The sequence below is a fragment of the Oncorhynchus masou genome, chromosome 2 (assembly GCF_036934945.1).
Source record: "Oncorhynchus masou masou isolate Uvic2021 chromosome 2, UVic_Omas_1.1, whole genome shotgun sequence".
Taxonomy (NCBI): Eukaryota; Metazoa; Chordata; class Actinopteri; order Salmoniformes; family Salmonidae; genus Oncorhynchus; species Oncorhynchus masou.
Window position 1 is genome coordinate 36,185,866 of NC_088213.1, and position 18,460 is coordinate 36,204,325.

The window sequence follows — 18,460 nt, forward strand, 5'->3', positions numbered from 1 at the left end:
GGAGCGGAGGGGTTGAAGAGACAGCCCAGGGATTAGGGGAGCGGAGGGTTGGAGACAGCCCAGGGATGAGGGAGGGAGCGGAGGGGTTGAAGAGACAGCCCGGAGGGGTTGGGGGGAGCGGAGGGGTTGAAGAGACAGCGGAGGGGTTGAAGAGACAGCCCAGGGATGAGGGGAGCGGAGGGGTTGAAGAGACAGCCCAGGGATGAGGGGAGCGGAGGGGTTGAAGAGACAGCCCAGGGATGAGGGGAGCGGAGGGGTTGAAGAGACAGCCCAGGGATAGGGGAGCGGGGGTTGAAGAGACAGCCCAGGGATTAGGGGAGCGGAGGGGTTGAAGAGACAGCCCAGGGATTGAAGAGACAGCCCAGGGATGAGGGGAGCGGAGGGTTGAAGAGACAGCCCAGGGATTAGGGGAGCGGGAGGGATTAGGGGAGCGGAGGGGTTGAAGAGACAGCCCAGGGATAGGGGAGCGGAGGGGTTGAAGAGACAGCCCAGGGATGAGGGGAGCGGAGGGGTTGAAGAGACAGCCCAGGGATTAGGGGAGCGGAGGGGTTGAAGAGACAGCCCAGGGATGAGGGGAGCGGAGGGGTTGAAGAGACAGCCCAGGGATGAGGGGAGCGGAGGGTTGAAGGGCCCAGGGAGCGGAGGGGTTGAAGAGACAGCCCAGGGATGAGGGGATTAGGGGAGCGGAGGGGTTGAAGAGACAGCCCAGGGATTAGGGGAGCGGAGGGGTTGAAGAGACAGCCCAGGGATTAGGGGAGCGGAGGGGTTGAAGAGACAGCCCAGGGATTAGGGGAGCGGAGGGGTTGAAGAGACAGCCCAGGGATAGGGGAGCGGAGGGGTTGAAGAGACAGCCCAGGGATTAGGGGTTGGGGAGCGGAGCGGAGGGGTTGAAGAGACAGCCCAGGGATTAGGGGAGCGGAGGGGTTGAAGAGACAGCCCAGGGATTAGGGGAGCGGAGGGGTTGAGGGGAGCGGAGGGGTTGAGGGGAGTGAGTGATGTAAATATTCCACAGGGCCATTGCTAGCTGAAGAGACAGCCGGAGGGGTTGAAGAGACAGCCCAGGGATGAGGGGAGCGGAGGGGTTGAAGAGACAGCCCAGGGATGAGGGGAGCGGAGGGGTTGAAGAGACAGCTCAGGGATGAGGGGAGCAGAGGGGTTGAAGAGACAGCCCTGCCTACCTGACTGCCCCTCCCTCCCTCCCTGCAGCCTGCCTCTCCCTCCCTGCTGCCTGCCTGCCTCCCTCCCTTCCCCCCTACCTCCCTCCCTGCTGCCTGCCTCCCTGCCTGCCTCCCTCCCTTCCCCCCTGCCTCCCTCCTTGCTGCCTGCCTCCCTGCCTCTTTCTGCCTGCCTGCCTGCCTCCCTCCCTGCTCCCTCCCTCCCTGCCTCTTTCTGCCTGCCTGCCTGCCTGCCTGCCTGTCTGTCTGTCTGTCTCTCTGCGTGTCTTTCTGTCTCCCTGCCTGCATGTCTGCCTGCGTGGCGGCCTGCGTGGCGCTCCGCTCTGAGGGAAGAGTGCCAGCCAGCGCTCACGGGGCTTTAATGAGTTTATTTCATGTCGGCTGTGAAAGTGCACGGCTCTGTCTCTCTCACAGGCACTCAAACAGAGCCGGGCCCATAAACACAAAGTGCAGGGTGTAAATCTGCCCTGCTGTCCCCTCCCTCCACCACTCTCTGCTCTGAGCATCTCTTTATCACCTCTCAGGGGGCGGGGAGAGCCCTTAGCCCTCCTCCCTCAAACAGGGAGACACCACCTCTCACAATACACTTTTTCAACCACAACCCCCTAGACCAAAGGAGTTATCACAAATACTACAGTATGTGGTTGTGTTTGTTGGAGATATCTAGAGGTTAAAAGCAGAAACAATACCAGTTTTCCCCCTCCGTGTTTCACCTCTGAAGGAATAGGACATCAGATGCTTACTCACAGTTTCCATGACGTCAGAGCTAACAGCCTCTCCCCTCTGGGTGCAGTGAAGTGGATGTGAAACGCTGTGCTCTCCTGCTGCTCTCAGTCTGTCAGTGTGTTAACATGCTGCCCCAATGTCCTGCTGCACCCTCACCAGACTGGCACCAAGAAGAGGGTCACTGGTTAGAGAAGGTGGGAGAAAGAGATCGAAGGAGAGAGGGATGAGTACTTATCTCTTGCCTGACTTGGGCCCTGTCCTGAGTTAGGGGATTAGCGATGGGCTGCAGTGCTCTCCCCTCCTGGCTTGTTTCCTGATATTATCTTTAAGTGCACGCTCAAAGCTGCCCTCTCACTCTCCTTCCTCTCCCCTCTTGTCCATCATTTTTACCCTACCTGCCCTCTCTCCCCGTCTCTCCCCTCTCCCATTCTCTCCCCCTACCTCCCTCTTACCTCTCTCTCCCTCCGCTCTCTCCTCCTCTGTGAACCCATTGGAGTGAGTCATTCCGGTCTGCTCTGGGAGTGATCTAATTGCTGTGTCTCCTCCCTCCTCTGTGTGCATGCCTCTGTGGGGGCCGTCACTTCCGCTGCAGTCCTGCCTGTTGCCTATTCATTACCCAGAAAGCACTACAAAAACACACATGCACAAACTACTAGAACGTTAGTCTGGTAGACAGACATACCACCCTACAATAAACCCTGCTACTGTAATGGTATGCCATGATTACTGGATTGGATTGTCGACTGTGTTGTGGCACAGCAGAGGAAGTGTAGTCACATTATGGGGCTGAAGAAAAACATCACACCACTGTGTTGTCAGTAATGTGATTTTCACGGGGGTTGGGAGGAACTGTAGTGTATCACCTAGAATGACATTCTTGTGTTTGTTAATTACTGGGGCTTGTTGTTCTTCTGTTTCCATGGTTTTATGGATGGGGTGGATGGTATAGTTTTGGATGTTAAAGGTGTTGGCAAATGTTTTCTCTGGCCTGTAGTTACATGAAGATCCAGCAGGTGGCAGTGTGCCTATAGATGAACAGGGGCATATTGGTGAATGTTGGGTCTCTCCTGTGAGGTTTGGCTGTGTCTACCAAAATATCTTTGCCTTGATTGAGCGTCCTCATCCACGGATTGCACTTGGATGAAAGTGTTGTTTGTTGATAATTGGGAAATCAATTGTTACACCTCAATCACAATTATTTCATGCAGAAGTGTGTGATTGTTATTAAATCTGAAAGACACGAATACAGAAGAGGTTCTCATAAAGAATAGCAGCAGTCTAGTATAGGATGCATCACACTAGATTCAGGGGGATTCCAGGTGTTGGAATGGCTTTTTCTGTCCTGATGTTCATCACACAACCAGACCTGTAGAAGTGGAGACAGGAATACATTGTGAATGGTTTAGCTGTAGCCTCCTCTCTCTGTGGTGTCTGAGATGGCTACTAAGCCAGAATAATTATGCAAAGCCTGCTTTTGGCTGCAGAGAGGACAGGAGAGGAGAGGAGAGGAGAGGAGAGGAGAGGAGAGGAGAGGGAGGAGAGGAGAGGAGAGGAGAGGAGAGGAGCGTCCAGTCTAGACAAGCAATGTGGAGATCAGATGCCTTAAGGAGGGTTTCCGCATTAAAACAAAACAAATCACACTCACCATTGAGCAGCTTAGCCCCGTGTTGTGTTGAGGGAGACAGTACACTCTGGAGAGAGATAGAGAGTGTTCTTTCTCACCAGACAGACCACTGTCTAGATTATTAACTCACCACTGGCTACAAGTGGATATTTAGGAGCTACCTTTTTATTGCAGTTCATTCATCTCCCTAAAGCTTATGTAGACATCTCTCTCCACTACATGGCTAAACACACAGGTCTATGTTTGCTGTTATTGACATACTCACTCTCTCCTCTCTCTCCTATCTAGCTGTCCTAGAAGTGCAAGTCCCAGAGCTGCCAGTGGTTGCGCTGTACGGCATGGACACCACCCTCAACTGTTCCTTCAGCCACGCCTCTCCCTTCAACCTGTCTGACCTCAGTGTCTTCTGGCAGCTGACGGACACCAAGCGCAGTGTGCACAGCTACTGGGCTAGCCAGGACCAGCTGGCAGACCAGGGAGAGCGCTATGCCAACCGCACCAGCCTGTACCCCTCCCAGCTGGGCACGGGCAACACCTCGCTCCTCTTGAGGGGGGTCCGGGTGGCCGACGAGGGTAGCTACACCTGCTTTGTCAGGGTGGAGGCCTACGGTAGTGCAGCCCTACTGCTCCAGGTAGCAGGTGAGTCTGTTAATTTTTCTACCTTTATTTAACTGGGTAAGTCGTTGAGAACACATTCTCTTTTGAGTTTTACAATAACGACTTCAGACTGGGAAAGCTGAACCATTTTAAAAATTTGTTTCACCATTATTTAACCAGGTTGGCCAGTTGAGAACAAGTTCTCATTTACAACTGCGACCTGGCCAAGATAAAGCAAAGCAGTGCAACACAAACAACAACACAGATTTACACATGGAATAAACAAACATACAGTCAATAACACAATATAAAAGTATATATACAGTGTGTGCAAATGAGGTAAGATGAGGGAGGTAAGGCAATAAATAGGCTATAGTGGTGAAATAATTACAATTTAGCAATTAAACACTGGAGTGATAGATGTTCAGAAGATGAATGTACAAGTAGAGATATTGAGGTGCAAAGGAGCAAAAAAAAAATAACAGTATGGGGATGAGGTAGTTGGATGGGCTATTTACAGATGGACTATGTACTGGTGCAGTGATCTGTGACCTGCTCTGACAACTGGTGCTCAAATTTAGATAGGGAGATATGAATCTATGCTTGGCCTGCAGCTACCACATCTTTCTCTATATATCTATCCTCGAATCCTGTCTTAAAACACTTTGGAGAAGAGGGTCGGAGGATGAGGATATTGGTTTGTTTCCTCCAATACGGTTGAAAGGGAGGTGAGGAGAAGGAGACACCTGAAGGGCTTCACATGCAGGAAGTAGAGTCCCCTCTTTAACCTTTTACTGCTAAATGAGGGTCACACAGAGTGTTTCTTGGGAGTCTTAAGCAAATCTGTTTTGAAACAAAAGTATACACCTCACACACATGGTTATTGGCTTTAAAAAAGAAGACACCTGTACCATGTCAGATATAGAGTTGAAATGTGTTACATTTTGAGTTTGCATCCCAATATTACACTTTATATACAGTCGTGGCCAAATGTTTTGAGAATGACTCAAATATTAATTTTCACAAAGTCTGCTGCCTCAGTTTGTATGATGGCAATTTGCATATACTCCAGAATGTTATGAAGAGTGATCAGATGAATTGCAATTAATTGCATAGTCCCTCTTTGCCATGCAAATGAACTGAATCCCCAAAAAACATTTCCACTGCATTTCAGCCCTGCCAGAAAAGGACCAGCTGACACCATGTCAGTGATTCTCTTGTTAACACAGGTGTGAGTGTTGACGAGGACAAGGCTGGAGATCACTGTCATGCTGATTGAGTTCAAATAACAGACTCAAAGCTTCAAAAGGAGTTTGGTGCTTGGAATCATTGTTCTTCCTCTGTCAACCATGGTTACCTGTAAGGAAACACGTGCCGTCATCATTGCTTGGCACAAAAAGGGCTTCACAGGCAAGGATATTGGGCCAGTAAGATTGCACCTAAATCAACCATTTATCGGATCATCAAGAACTTCAAGGAGAGCGGTTCAATTGTTGTGAAAAAGGCTTCAGGGTGCCCAAGAAAGTCCAGCAAGCGCCAGGACCGTCTCCTAAAGTTGATTCAGCTGCGGGATTGGGGCACCACCAGTACCTGCTCAGGAATGGCAGCAGGCAGGTGTGAGTGCATCTGCACGCACAGTGAGGCGAAGACTTTTGGTGGATGGCCTGATGTCAAGAAGGGCAGCAAAGAAGCCACTTCTCTCCAGGAAAAACATCAGGGACAGACTGATATTCTGCAAAAGGTACAGGGATTGGACTACTGAGGACTGGGGTAATGTCATTTTCTCTTCTGATTGTTTGGGGCATCCGGAAAAAAGCTTGTCCGGAGAAGACAAGGTGAGCGCTACCATCAGTCCTGTGTCATGTGAACAGTAAAGCATCCTGAGACCATTCATGTGTGGGGTTGCTTCTCAGCCAAGGGAGTGGGCTCATAATTTTGCATAAGAACACAGCCATGAATAAAGAATGGTACCAACACATCCTCCGAGAGCAACTTCTCCCAACCATCCAGAAACAGTTTGGTGATGAACAATGTATTTTCCAGCATGATGGAGCACCTTGCAATAAGGCAAAAGTGATAACTAAGTGGCTCGGGGAATAAAACATAGATATTTTGGGTCCATGGCTAGGAAACTCCCCAGACCTTAATCCCATTGAGAACTTGTGGTCAATCCTCAAGGCGGGTGGACAAACAAAACCCCACAAATTCTGACAAACTCCAAGCATTGATTATGCAAGAATGGGCTGCCATCAGTCAGGATGTGGCCCAGAAGTTAATTGACAACATGCCAGGGTGGTTTGCAGAGGTCTTGAAAAAGAAGGGTCAACACTGCAAATATTGACTCTTTGCATCAACTGCATGTAATTGTCAATAAAATACTTTGACACTTATGAAATGCTTGTAATTATACTTCATTATTCCATAGTAACATCTGACAAAAATATCTAAAGACACTGAAGCAGCAGACTTTGTGGAAATTCATATTTGTGTCATTCTCCAAACTTTTGGCCACGACTGTCCATCACAGAAGACTGAATTATAACAAAACCGTTTAACATAGAAACACCGGATTATCCTTTAGAATTTTTTTAAATACATGTTTATCAATTATGAAATAATTCCACCCATGAGGCCTAACACAACACAGATGCCTAACACAACACAGAAATTGGTCATGAAACACTTAGTTCCGTCAGGGATGCACAATAACGTGTTTGGTCGACACTTCCTGATTGTGGTCCTCTGGTTGTGGTCAATCACCGGCTTTGATTATTAGTTCCTGACAAGATTGATTGTTACCAGCAGCTCTGTGATGCAGGTGGTTGTTCCTTCACAGGACCATCATCACAACTGAGTGCACTTTTATTTAGAATTATTCTTTATGACTTCACACACAGTTGTTGGTGAACTCCTCCCTCCCTCCCTCACCACTAATGTCCATGTTTTGTTGTTAAATTGGGCCTTTCCTGTCTAAGGATGTATGTGCATTAAGCAGCGTTAACGTTCAACAGGTTTCCTCTTGGCTGGCTAGTCTGGGTAGAGAAAGGGGAACACTGACACAGTCGCTCAAACAGTGACAAATTGGCCTCTTTTCATGCATTCGATTCGTAGATGTATTATTTTTAGCTGGCATTTACAGTTAACATCATAGAGCTCCCTTCGCACAGTGCTCTGAGAAAATGACGGGTCTCTGTGGAAATCTGCCTGTCAGTCAAATGGATAGCCAGGGAGGTTAGTGGCAGGCTGACATTCCGTCTTAGTGCTGAGAGAGAGAGCGAGAGAGCCCACTTTTCAAAAGGCAACCCGCATGAAGTTATTTAATCTCCTTCTTCTCCCTCCCTGTCCTCCCCATTGTTTGCTGTGTTATGATTGGCTCAGGGAATACAGCCTCCTCTCTCTGCCCGCCGCCTCTCTGGTTGTGTTTTAGCTCAGGGGATTGGAGAGCAGTGAATTCATTCCAGGCTGAGGATTCACCCCCCTCACCTCCTCACCGCCCGCCCCCCCCTGCCAAACCCCTGAACAGAGCACAGCAGTCCCAAATTCTCGGAGCCGTGCCTATTTCCCCCAGGCCCGCAATCCGGGCCGGGCCAGGCTGTGGTGGTTGCGTTGTATTGTGAGGCGGCTTGGCTCATAGCCGTGGCTCTCTCCAGGGAAGAGATGGAGGAGGACAGAAGGGAGCACCAGGATATGCTGCAGATGATGTCTCTGGGATCTTAAGCTCGATGTTATGCTAAGCTCCCTAAATGTAATTAACAATTTAATGGGAATCATGTCAAACAGTTCCCTCGGTGTCCCTCACTGCTGATAATCTGACTAAAACTCTGTATATCTCTGCTCCCCCTACCCCTTCAGCCCCTACTCCAAGTTTCTGGTGACTTGGCAAAAATTCTGTGTGTGTCTGTTCTTCTCCCCTCCTCTCTCCCCCTCTCTCCCCCCTCAGCCCCCTATTCCAAGCCTCTGGTGACCCTGGAGCCGGACTCTAACCTGCGGCCAGGTGACAACGTGGCGCTGACCTGCGTGGCATACGGTGGCTACCCTGAGGCTGACGTACTGTGGCAGGACGGGGGCGGGCACAACCTGACGGACAACGTCACCACCTCCCTGGTGGCCAATGAGGAGGGGCTGTTCAGCATGCGCAGTGTCCTGACTGTCACCCTGGAGCCCAATAGCACTTACAGCTGCAGACTGACCAACCCATTATTGGGTGAGGACGGCCACGCCTCCGTCACCATCACAGGTGTGTGTGTCTATGTGTGTGTCTGTGTGAATCTGTGTGTCTGTGTTCCCCATTGCTGTCTGTCTTCCCTGACAAAGGCCCTAGCCTCTGGAAAGTAAACCAGCTAACATTCAGAGACTTCCCACAGTGTTTTAATGTTGCCAGTTCAGGATAATCTTGTTTTCAGTCACACAGGAGCACGGCTGCCTATTAAAGTCTTGTATGCATTTGTAAATCAATCCGCTAGTCAAATGTTATGCCTTGAATATTCAGCTAGCTGTTCAGAGCTCCACAGAACTGAAGGGAAAATAATGAAATGTTCAATTATGCTCCAATAAGCCTAACCATCAGTTTCTGCACATCTTTAAATCACATCAGTGGGTAATTATTTCCCAGATGATTCCTATGAAACTAAAATAACTACTCATCTGACATTTGGTGATGCTAGAAGGTGATAAAGGATATACAATAATATTAGAGCTAAATGGAAGTAATGGTGGTGCAGCAGCTGTACAGCCTACAGAGCAGACTCCCAGCTCTAGCCTGTCTCTCAGCTGAAGCTACAGCCAATGTCTGCCAACCAGGAAGTGGGTCAATATGTTTACATTGCTCTTTTCGGGTGAGTGGTGTAATCTCTTCCTGGGCTGTGTGGGTGGTGGCCTTGTGTGGTGGCCCTGGGGTCTTCTCTGTCCTATCCCCAGCCCCCGACCCCATGTCCCCTGGCTGCCTTACTGGTGTACGTGATGTTTAGCGTGTGGAGTGTTTAGTGTGTCTGACGGGCCAAGACTGGCCAAGACTGGCTCTCTAACGGGAGCAGGGCTGTGTGAAATGGCTCATAAATAAGAAGAGGTGGCCGGGACCTGCTGGAGCAGAGCTAGGGAGGGGGAGGTCACCCTACGCCCGGGTCAGGGAGTGTGTGTGTGTGTGTGTGTGTGTGTGTGTGTGTGTGTGTGTGTGTGTGTGTGTGTGTGTGTGTGTGTGTGTGTGTGTGTGTGTGTGTGTGTGTGTGTGTGTGTGTGTGTGTGTGTGTGTGTGCGTGTGTGCGTGCGTGTTAGGTCAGGTCGGTGAGTGCTGCTCCGCTGGGCTGGGAAATGACTGCTGTTTCCGTGCTGCTGGGGCCGACAGGGCCCTGAGCCCGATGGCCTATTCCACAGCTCCACACTCTACAGTCATGACAAGGCCTCCGGTGTATTACAATGTTGCTAAATCCACAGTAGGAAGATACATGACATGAAGGAGTGAACAAGTGTTGCTGTTAAGCCCACAGTACGATTACTGTTCACATGTTGCAGTAGACTTTAGAAAAGTGGAACTACTAGAGACACTTGCATCTTGTGGTTTTAGTAAAGGACATAGATACGCTTATATGCATAGATATGCTCTCTGTTTTATAGAGAACGTAAGACTGATTAGGTGCCTGTCTAAGGCATTCTAGACGTTCCCTCAGGCGGTGAACTGGTTCAGATCATAGAGTTATTTCAGTGGTCCAGATCTATAGAGGTGATGGGGAAGATAGAGGTGAACCCTGACAGAGGAGAGGAGGAAATGGACATAGGACCGATGATCTGAAGCAGTATGAAAGGATCGAGAACTAGGTATGGTTGTGATCTTCGTCAGTCTGTGTGTCAAGGAAGAGTTCCTCACAGACTGAGCAGTTGTTCCTCATCCAACCCGAAACCCAGCAGAACACCTGTTCTGTTAGACTAGTGGAAAGCCTTTGTTCTCCACAGAGAGACAGTTTGTGCCGAGCGCAGAAAACCGCTGATAACGAAAAGTGATCTGTTCAGCTCGGTGGAAATAAAGGAATTACCCACGCTCTGAAGCTGTCCTAGAGAAAAACAAGGCTAGGCTACGGAGAATAACGGAGTCAACCTATGAAAGACAATAGACCGGCCAAGAAGAAAGAGAGGCTGAGGGATGAGAGAGAGAGAGAGAGAGAGAGAGAGAGAGAGAGAAAAGAGAGAGAGAGAGAGAGAGAGAGAGAGAGAGAGAGAAACAGAGAGAGAGAGAGAGAGAGAGAGAGAGAGAGAGAGAGAGAGAGAGAGAGAAGAGAGAGAGAGAGAGAGAGAGAAACAGAGAGAGAGAGAGAGAGAGAGAGAAAGGATGGAACAAACCAAGAGACAAAGCTGCAAAGCTGTTGATTAAAGCCATGGAGTGGCCAGGATCTGAGCGCTCTGGGGCTAGTTGGAGAATATTAATGTATCTTACTCTAACCAGCACAGCTTGATGATGGCCTAACTTGTTAGTAAACAAGTGGCAGATTTATTTTTGTGTGCCGAGATACAAGGGGCTTGTTTGATATGAAAATGTATTTGCATTTGTTTACAACAGCTGCTGTATGCTTAACAACTTCTGTAATTAATTTTGACCTAGCAGAACTGTTCTGAGTGTGTGCCTAGCAGAGTTTATATAGTACATATACTGGATAATCACAGCACTGCACCCACCACACACCAGACTGACAATCCTATTATAGGGAGGGGTGAAATCTGCTTAAGATTCCAAATGGACTATTCCCCACCCAATAGGGGAGAGAGAGAGAGAGAGGAAGGGAGGGAGAGAAGGAGAGAGGGAGAGAGAGTGGGGAGAGAGAATAAGCACATAAAAATGTCACACTTTCCTCAATCTCTGATTGAAAATTACAATAGTAATACAACTCTCCCCCTGGGAAAAGAAATAGTTTGACAAGGTTAATTTGGAGAAAATGAACCCCTAACTGCACCGAACAGTGTGTGGGGCGCGTGTGAAGCCATGTGTTGAGACGGTATGGGTTAAGAAGTTATGCTTGTGAACCATGACATCATCATTAGCACCACTGTTACTAGTAGTACCTCCCCCATGACACAACACCTGCCTGGCAAAATACTACATACACAATACTGCCATTTACAACTGAAATATCTGCAGGTTAGAAGAGGTCATGTCCCGCTTGAGCCCTAACTGACCGTATCATGTGTTGGTTCAACAGCTGTTGGGAGAGAGACCACAATGTGTGTTGGTAGTAGGATATTGATGGATGTAGCAACAGGATACAGTAGGATCCAACTTGGAACAGACACAAAGAGATGCCTGGCATCCAGCGTCCAAGGACGATGACAAGAGGCAGCAGCTGCAGCAGCCCTTGTATGAACCCAGGCAGGTTGCCTCCCTCCTCAGCCTCCTCTCTGCCTCCTCAGCCTCCTCTCTGCCTCCTCAGCCTCCTCTCTGCCTCCTCAGCCTCCTCTCTGCCTCCTCAGCCTCCTCTCTGCCTCCTCAGCCTCCTCTCTCCCTCCTCAGCCTCCTCTCTGCCTCCTCAGCCTCCTCTCTCCCTCCTCAGCCTCCTCTCTGCCTCCTCAGCCTCCTCTCTGCCTCCTCAGCCTCCTCAGCCTCCTCTCCTCCTCAGCCTCCTCTCTCCCTCCTCAGCCTCCTCTGCCTCCTCAGCCTCCTCTGCCTCCTCAGCCTCCTCTCTGCCTCCTCAGCCTCCTCTCTCCCTCCTCAGCCTCCTCTGCCTCCTCAGCCTCCTCCTCCCTCCTCAGCCTCCCTCTCTGCCTCCTCAGCCTCCTCTCTGCCTCCTCAGCCTTCTCCTGCCTCCTCAGCCTCCCTCTGCCTCCTCAGCCTCTCCCTCCTCAGCCTCCTCTCTGCCTCCTCAGCCTTCTCTCTGCCTCCTCAGCCTCCTCTCTGCCTCCTCAGCCTCCTCCTCTGCCTCCTCAGCCTCTCCTCCTCAGCCTCCTCTCTGCCTCCTCAGCCTCCTCTCTGCCTCCTCAGCCTCCTCTCCCTCTCAGCCTCCCTCTGCCTCCTCAGCCTCCTCTCTCCCTCCTCAGCCTCCTCTCTGCCTCCTCAGCCTCCTCAGCCTCCTCTCTGCCTCCTCAGCCTCCTCTCTCCTCAGCCTCCTCTCCCTCCTCAGCCTCCTCTCTGCCTCCTCAGCCTCCTCTCTCCCTCCTCAGCCTCCTCTCTGCCTCCTCAGCCTCCTCTCTCCCTCCTCAGCCTCCTCTCTCCCTCCTCAGCCTCCCTCTCCCTCCTCAGCCTCCTCCTCAGCCTCCTCTCTCCTCCTCAGCCTCCTCTCTCCCTCCCTCCTCAGCCTCCTCTCTCCCTCCTCAGCCTCCTCCTCAGCCTCCTCTCCCTCCTCAGCCTCTCCTCCCTCCTCAGCCTCCTCTCTGCCTCCTCAGCCTCCTCAGCCTCCTCTCCCTCAGCCTCCCTCTCCCTCCTCAGCCTCTCTCTCCCTCCTCAGCCTCCTCTCCCTCCTCAGCCTCCCTCTCCCTCCTCAGCCTCCTCTCCCTCCTCAGCCTCCTCCCTCCTCAGCCTCCTCTCCCTCCTCCTCAGCCTCCTCAGCCTCTCTCTCCCTCCTCAGCCTCCTCTCCCTCCTCAGCCTCCTCTCCCTCCTCAGCCTCCCTCTCCCTCCTCAGCCTCCTCTCTCCCTCCTCAGCCTCCCTCTCCCTCCTCAGCCTCCTCTCCCTCCTCAGCCTCTCTCCCTCCTCAGCCTCCCTCCCTCCTCCTCCTCAGCCTCCCTCCTCAGCCTCCCTCCCTCCTCAGCCTCCTCCTCTCCCTCCTCAGCCTCCTCTCTCCCTCCTCAGCCTCCTCTCCCTCCTCAGCCTCCTCTCCCTCCTCAGCCTCCCTCTCCCTCCTCAGCCTCCTCTCCCTCCTCAGCCTCCTCTCTCCCTCCTCAGCCTCCTCTCTCCCTCCTCAGCCTCCTCTCCCTCCTCAGCCTCCCTCTCCCTCCTCAGCCTCCCTCTCCCTCCTCAGCCTCCCTCCTCAGCCTCCTCTCCCTCCTCAGCCTCCCTCCTCTCCTCCTCCTCAGCCTCCTCTCTCCCTCCTCAGCCTCCTCTCCCTCCTCAGCCTCCTCCTCCTCAGCCTCCTCTCCCTCCTCAGCCTCCTCTCCTCCTCTCCCTCCTCAGCCTCCTCTCTCTCCCTCCTCAGCCTCCTCTCCTCCCTCTCTCCTTCCAGCCTCAGCCTCCTCTCCCTCCTCAGCCTCCTCCCCTCCTCAGCCTCCTCTCCCTCCTCAGCCTCCCTCCCTCCTCAGCCTCCTCTCCCTCCTCAGCCTCCTCCTCTCCCTCCTCAGCCTCCCTCTCTGCCTCCTCAGCCTCCTCTCTCCCTCCTCAGCCTCCTCTCAGCCTCTCTCCCTCCTCAGCCTCCTCTCTCCCTCCTCAGCCTCCTCTCCCTCCTCAGCCTTCTCTCTCCCTCCTCAGCCTCCTCTCCCTCCTCAGCCTCCTTCCTCAGCCTCTCTCTGCCTCCTCTCCCTCCTCAGCCTCCTCTCTCCCTCCTCAGCCTCCTCAACCTCCCTCTCCCTCCTCAGCCTCCTGTCCCTCCTCAGCCTCCTCTCTCCTCCTCAGCCTCCTCTCTCCCTCCTCAGCCTCCTCTCCCTCCTCAGCCTCCTCTCCCTCCTCAGCCTCCTCTCCCTCCTCAGCCTCCCTCTCCCTCCTCAGCCTCCTCTCCCTCCTCAGCCTCCTCTCCCTCCTCAGCCTCCTCTCCCTCCTCAGCCTCCTCTCCCTCCTCAGCCTCCTCTCCCTCCTCAGCCTCTCTCTCCCTCCTCAGCCTCTCTCTCCCTCCTCAGCCTCCAGCCTCCTCTCTCCCTCCTCAGCCTCCTCTCCCTCCTCAGCCTCCTCTCTCCCTCCTCAGCCTCCTCTCTCCCTCCTCAGCCTCCTCTCCCTCCTCAGCCTCCTCTCCCTCCTCAGCGTCAGCCTCTCTCTCCCTCCTCAGCCTCCTCTCCCTCCTCAGCCTCCTCTCCCTCCTCAGCCTCCTCTCCCTCCTCAGCCTCCTCTCTCCCTCAGCCTCCCTCTCCCTCCTCAGCCTCCTCTCCCTCCTCAGCCTCCTCTCCCTCCTCAGTTCCTCTCCTCCTCATCCTCCTCCTCCCTCCTCAGCCTCCTCTCTCCCTCCTCAGCCTCCTCTCCCTCCTCAGCCTCCTCTCCCTCCTCAGCCTCCTCTCCCTCCTCAGCCTCCTCTCCCTCCTCAGCCTCTCTCCCTCCTCAGCCTCCCTCCCTCCTCTCTCCTTCCTCAGCCTCCTCTCCCTCCTCAGCCTCCTCTCCCTCCTCAGCCTCCCTCCTCCTCAGCCTCCTCTCCTCCTCAGCCTCCTCTCCCTCCTCAGCCTCCTCAGCCTCCTCTCTCCCTCCTCAGCCTCCTCTCTGCCTCCTCAGCCTCCTCTCTCCTCCTCAGCCTCCTCTCCCTCCTCTCTCCTTCCTCAGCCTCATCTCTCCCTCCTCAGCCTCCTCTCCCTCCTCAGCCTCCTCTCCCTCCTCAGCCTCTCTCCCTCCTCAGCCTCCTCTCTCCCTCCTCAGCCTCCTCTCTGCCTCCTCAGCCTCCTCCCTCCTCAGCCTCCTCTCCCTCCTCCTCCTTCCTCAGCCTCATCCTCCCTCCTCAGCCTCCTCTCCCTCCTCAGCGTTCTCTCTCCCTCCTCAGCCTCCTCTCCCTCCTCTCTCCTTCCTCAGCCTCCTCTCCCTCCTCAGCCTCCTCTCCCTCCTCAGCCTCCTCTCCCTCCTCAGCCTCCTCTCCCTCCTCAGCCTCCCCTCCTCAGCCTCCTCTCTCCCTCCTCAGCCTCCTCTCTGCCTCCTCAGCCTCCTCTCTCCCTCCTCAGCCTCCTCTCCCTCCTCTCTCCTTCCTCAGCCTCCTCTCTCCCTCCTCAGCCTCCTCTCCCTCCTCAGTTCTCTCTCCCTCCTCAGCCTCCTCTCCCTCCTCTCTCCTTCCTCAGCCTTCTCTCTGCCTCCTCTCCCTCCTCAGCCTCCTCTCTCCCTCCTCAGCCTCCTCAACCTCCTCTCTCCCTCCTCAGCCTCCTGTCCCTCCTCAGCCTCCTCTCTCCCTCCTCAGCCTCTCTCTCCCTCCTCAGCCTCCTCTCCCTCCTCAGCCTCCTCTCCCTCCTCAGCCTCCTCTCTCCCTCCTCAGCCTCCTCTCTCCCTCCTCAGCCTCCTCTCCCTCCTCAGCCTCCTCTCCCTCCTCAGCCTCCTCTCCCTCCTCAGCCTCCTCTCCCTCCTCAGCCTCCTCTCCCTCCTCAGCCTCCTCTCTCCCTCCTCAGCGTTCTCTCTCCCTCCTCAGCCTCCTCTCCCTCCTCTCTCCCTCCTCAGCCTCCTCTCCCTCCTCAGCCTCCTCTCTCCCTCCTCAGCCTCCTCTCTCCCTCCTCAGCCTCCTCTCCCTCCTCAGCCTCCTCTCCCTCCTCAGCGTTCTCTCTCCCTCCTCAGCCTCCTCTCCCTCCTCAGCCTCCTCTCCCTCCTCAGCCTCCTCTCTCCCTCCTCAGCCTCCTCTCTCCCTCAGCCTCCTCTCTCCCTCCTCAGCCTCCTCTCCCTCCTCAGCCTCCTCTCCCTCCTCAGCGTTCTCTCTCCCTCCTCATCCTCCTCTCTCCCTCCTCAGCCTCCTCTCTCCCTCCTCAGCCTCCTCTCCCTCCTCAGCCTCCTCTCCCTCCTCAGCCTCCTCTCCCTCCTCAGCCTCCTCTCCCTCCTCAGCGTTCTCTCTCCCTCCTCAGCCTCCTCTCCCTCCTCTCTCCTTCCTCAGCCTCCTCTCCCTCCTCAGCCTCCTCTCCCTCCTCAGCCTCCTCTCCCTCCTCAGCCTCCTCTCCCTCCTCAGCCTCCTCTCCCTCCTCAGCGTTCTCTCTCCCTCCTCAGCCTCCTCTCTCCCTCCTCAGCCTCCTCTCTGCCTCCTCAGCCTCCTCTCTCCCTCCTCAGCCTCCTCTCCCTCCTCTCTCCTTCCTCAGCCTCATCTCTCCCTCCTCAGCCTCCTCTCCCTCCTCAGCGTTCTCTCTCCCTCCTCAGCCTCCTCTCCCTCCTCTCTCCTTCCTCAGCCTTCTCTCTGCCTCCTCTCCCTCCTCAGCCTCCTCTCTCCCTCCTCAGCCTCCTCAACCTCCTCTCTCCCTCCTCAGCCTCCTGTCCCTCCTCAGCCTCCTCTCTCCCTCCTCAGCCTCCTCTCTCCCTCCTCAGCCTCCTCTCCCTCCTCAGCCTCCTCTCCCTCCTCAGCCTCCTCTCTCCCTCCTCAGCCTCCTCTCTCCCTCCTCAGCCTCCTCTCCCTCCTCAGCCTCCTCTCCCTCCTCAGCCTCCTCTCCCTCCTCAGCCTCCTCTCCCTCCTCAGCCTCCTCTCTCCCTCCTCAGCGTTCTCTCTCCCTCCTCAGCCTCCTCTCCCTCCTCTCTCCTTCCTCAGCCTCCTCTCTCCCTCCTCAGCCTCCTCTCCCTCCTCAGCGTTCTCTCTCCCTCCTCAGCCTCCTCTCCCTCCTCTCTCCTTCCTCAGCCTTCTCTCTGCCTCCTCTCCCTCCTCAGCCTCCTCTCTCCCTCCTCAGCCTCCTCTCTCCCTCCTCAGCCTCCTCTCTCCCTCCTCAGCCTCCTCAACCTCCTCTCTCCCTCCTCAGCCTCCTGTCCCTCCTCAGCCTCCTCTCCCTCCTTTGCCTCCTCTGCCTCCCCAGCCTGCTTGGCTATACTACCATCCTCCTGGCTGAAAGCAGCAGAGGCAGTTTGAGCAGCTCAGTCTCAGACTAAATACCACCTCTGCCCCCCCACCCCCACACCCTCCTCCCTGCCCAACCTCTCGGCCACTTTGCTATCCTGAAAAAATAATAATGCCCTTTGAGCTTTATGGACATGCTGTCTGTCTAATATCATTTTTACAGCTGCTGGCAGAATGCAGAGCTTTAGATCTCTACTGTGGGAGATGAGAGATGGCTGTGGTGGCGGTGGGGGCTTTAGGCCTGTCACTGCCCAGGCCCTCTGTCTCTCTGCTCAGCGGATGAGAGCACCATTGTCTCTCCGCCCGACTCCACTGCTGGCACAGCACTCGCAGCTCCCAGCAGCAGGATAAGATCGAGATAGAGAGGACAGAGGGAGAGGGGGAGTGAGGGTTGGGCTGATGACAGAGAGTGAGATGGAGATGAGAGCAGAGAGTGTTTGCTAAGCTCTGAGCTGTGGCACCAGGGCCTGACAGGCAGGGAGATGGAGTCACTGACAGGGAGGGAGGGACTAACAATCTCAACCTGACTTTCCCCCCCCTACTAGCTGATAGCTACTTTATTCAGATTTTTAAAAAACTTACTATGACTGAGATATGTGGTTGTCCCACCTAGCTATCTTAAGATGAATGCACTTACTCTAAGTTGCTCTGCATAAGAAAGTCTGCTAAATGACTCAAATGTAAAGGTATTGTAAATGGATGAAGTGAGGGAGACAGAGGAAGAGAGGGTGACAGAGGGAGATCACCCAAGCTGTGCTGCTGAGCTCGTCCAATATGCTTTGCTCCATCAACTTCATGGGAGGCCTCATCCCCTGCTCCGAAAGGGCCAACTCACTCCACCAGAATTACAGTACATCGCTCTCTCTCCATGTTTCCCCCCTCTCTCTCACTGTTTCTCTCTCTCACTGTCTTTCTCTCTCTCTCTCTCTCTCTCTCTCTCTCCATGTTTTTCTCTCTCTCTCAGCCTCTCCCTCTCTATCTACCCCCCTCTCTCTATCTCTCTCTCTCCCTGTTTGTCTCTCCCTGTTTTTCTCTCTTTCACGTTCTCTCTCTCCCTGTTTCTCTCTCTTCCTCTCTCTCAAACACACACTTTACATCTCGCTCCCTTTCCCATTCACATCCACGCCTCAATAGCTCCATGCACACTCCAACATGACTCGTAATAGGCAGAAGAGACAGAGGTGCTAATGGGCAGTCCAAGCACAGTCTTTTCAGGACTCCTGAGTGGCGCAGCGGTCTAAGGCACTGCTTCTCAGTGTAAGAGGCGTCACTACAGTCCCTGGTTCAAATCTTGGCTGTATCACATGCGTCTGTGATTGGGAGTCCCATAGGGCGACGAACAATTCGCCGGGGTAGGCCACCAAGACTTTGTTCTTAACTGACTTGCCTAGTTAAATAAAGGTTTAAAAAAGAGATATACAGTATATATTCCATTTGGAGCAGACCGTATAAACCTCTGCTGTGTTTTTCCTTCATTACGTTTGTGCTAGCCTCTTCCCTTTTCTGTGTTATTATCTGTTCTGGGTGCTTGTTCCTGACATGTGTTGCCTTCTAAATTGGTACCTGCCAGTGCCCTGCTCGCAGAGCTTACGCAAGCCTAAAAAAACAAGTAAGCAAACGAAAGCAAGCTAAAAACAAAACATGGCAGTGTTGTTCTCCACTCAACTTTTTTACAGGGCTACTTTAAATACAATTAATGAAGCCTTTGGAAAAAGAGGAAAACAGCAGTAT

At 53.7% G+C, this 18,460-nt stretch overlaps 1 protein-coding gene across 2 annotated transcripts in view; it reads left to right on the forward strand.

Annotated features, from left to right (window-relative positions):
• Nucleotides 1-18,460, forward strand: part of LOC135504201 (CD276 antigen-like) — an 86,838-nt gene that overhangs the window by 19,666 nt on the left and 48,712 nt on the right. Inside the window, exons 3-4 of one of the 2 annotated variants that reach the window (XM_064922562.1) lie at nt 3,814-4,164; nt 8,063-8,359. In XM_064922562.1, coding sequence (XP_064778634.1) covers nt 3,814-4,164; nt 8,063-8,359 — 648 coding nt within the window. Of the gene's footprint in view, nt 1-3,764; nt 4,165-8,062; nt 8,360-18,460 lie in introns of those variants that run through there. The other variant, XM_064922553.1, reaches the window with a different exon arrangement.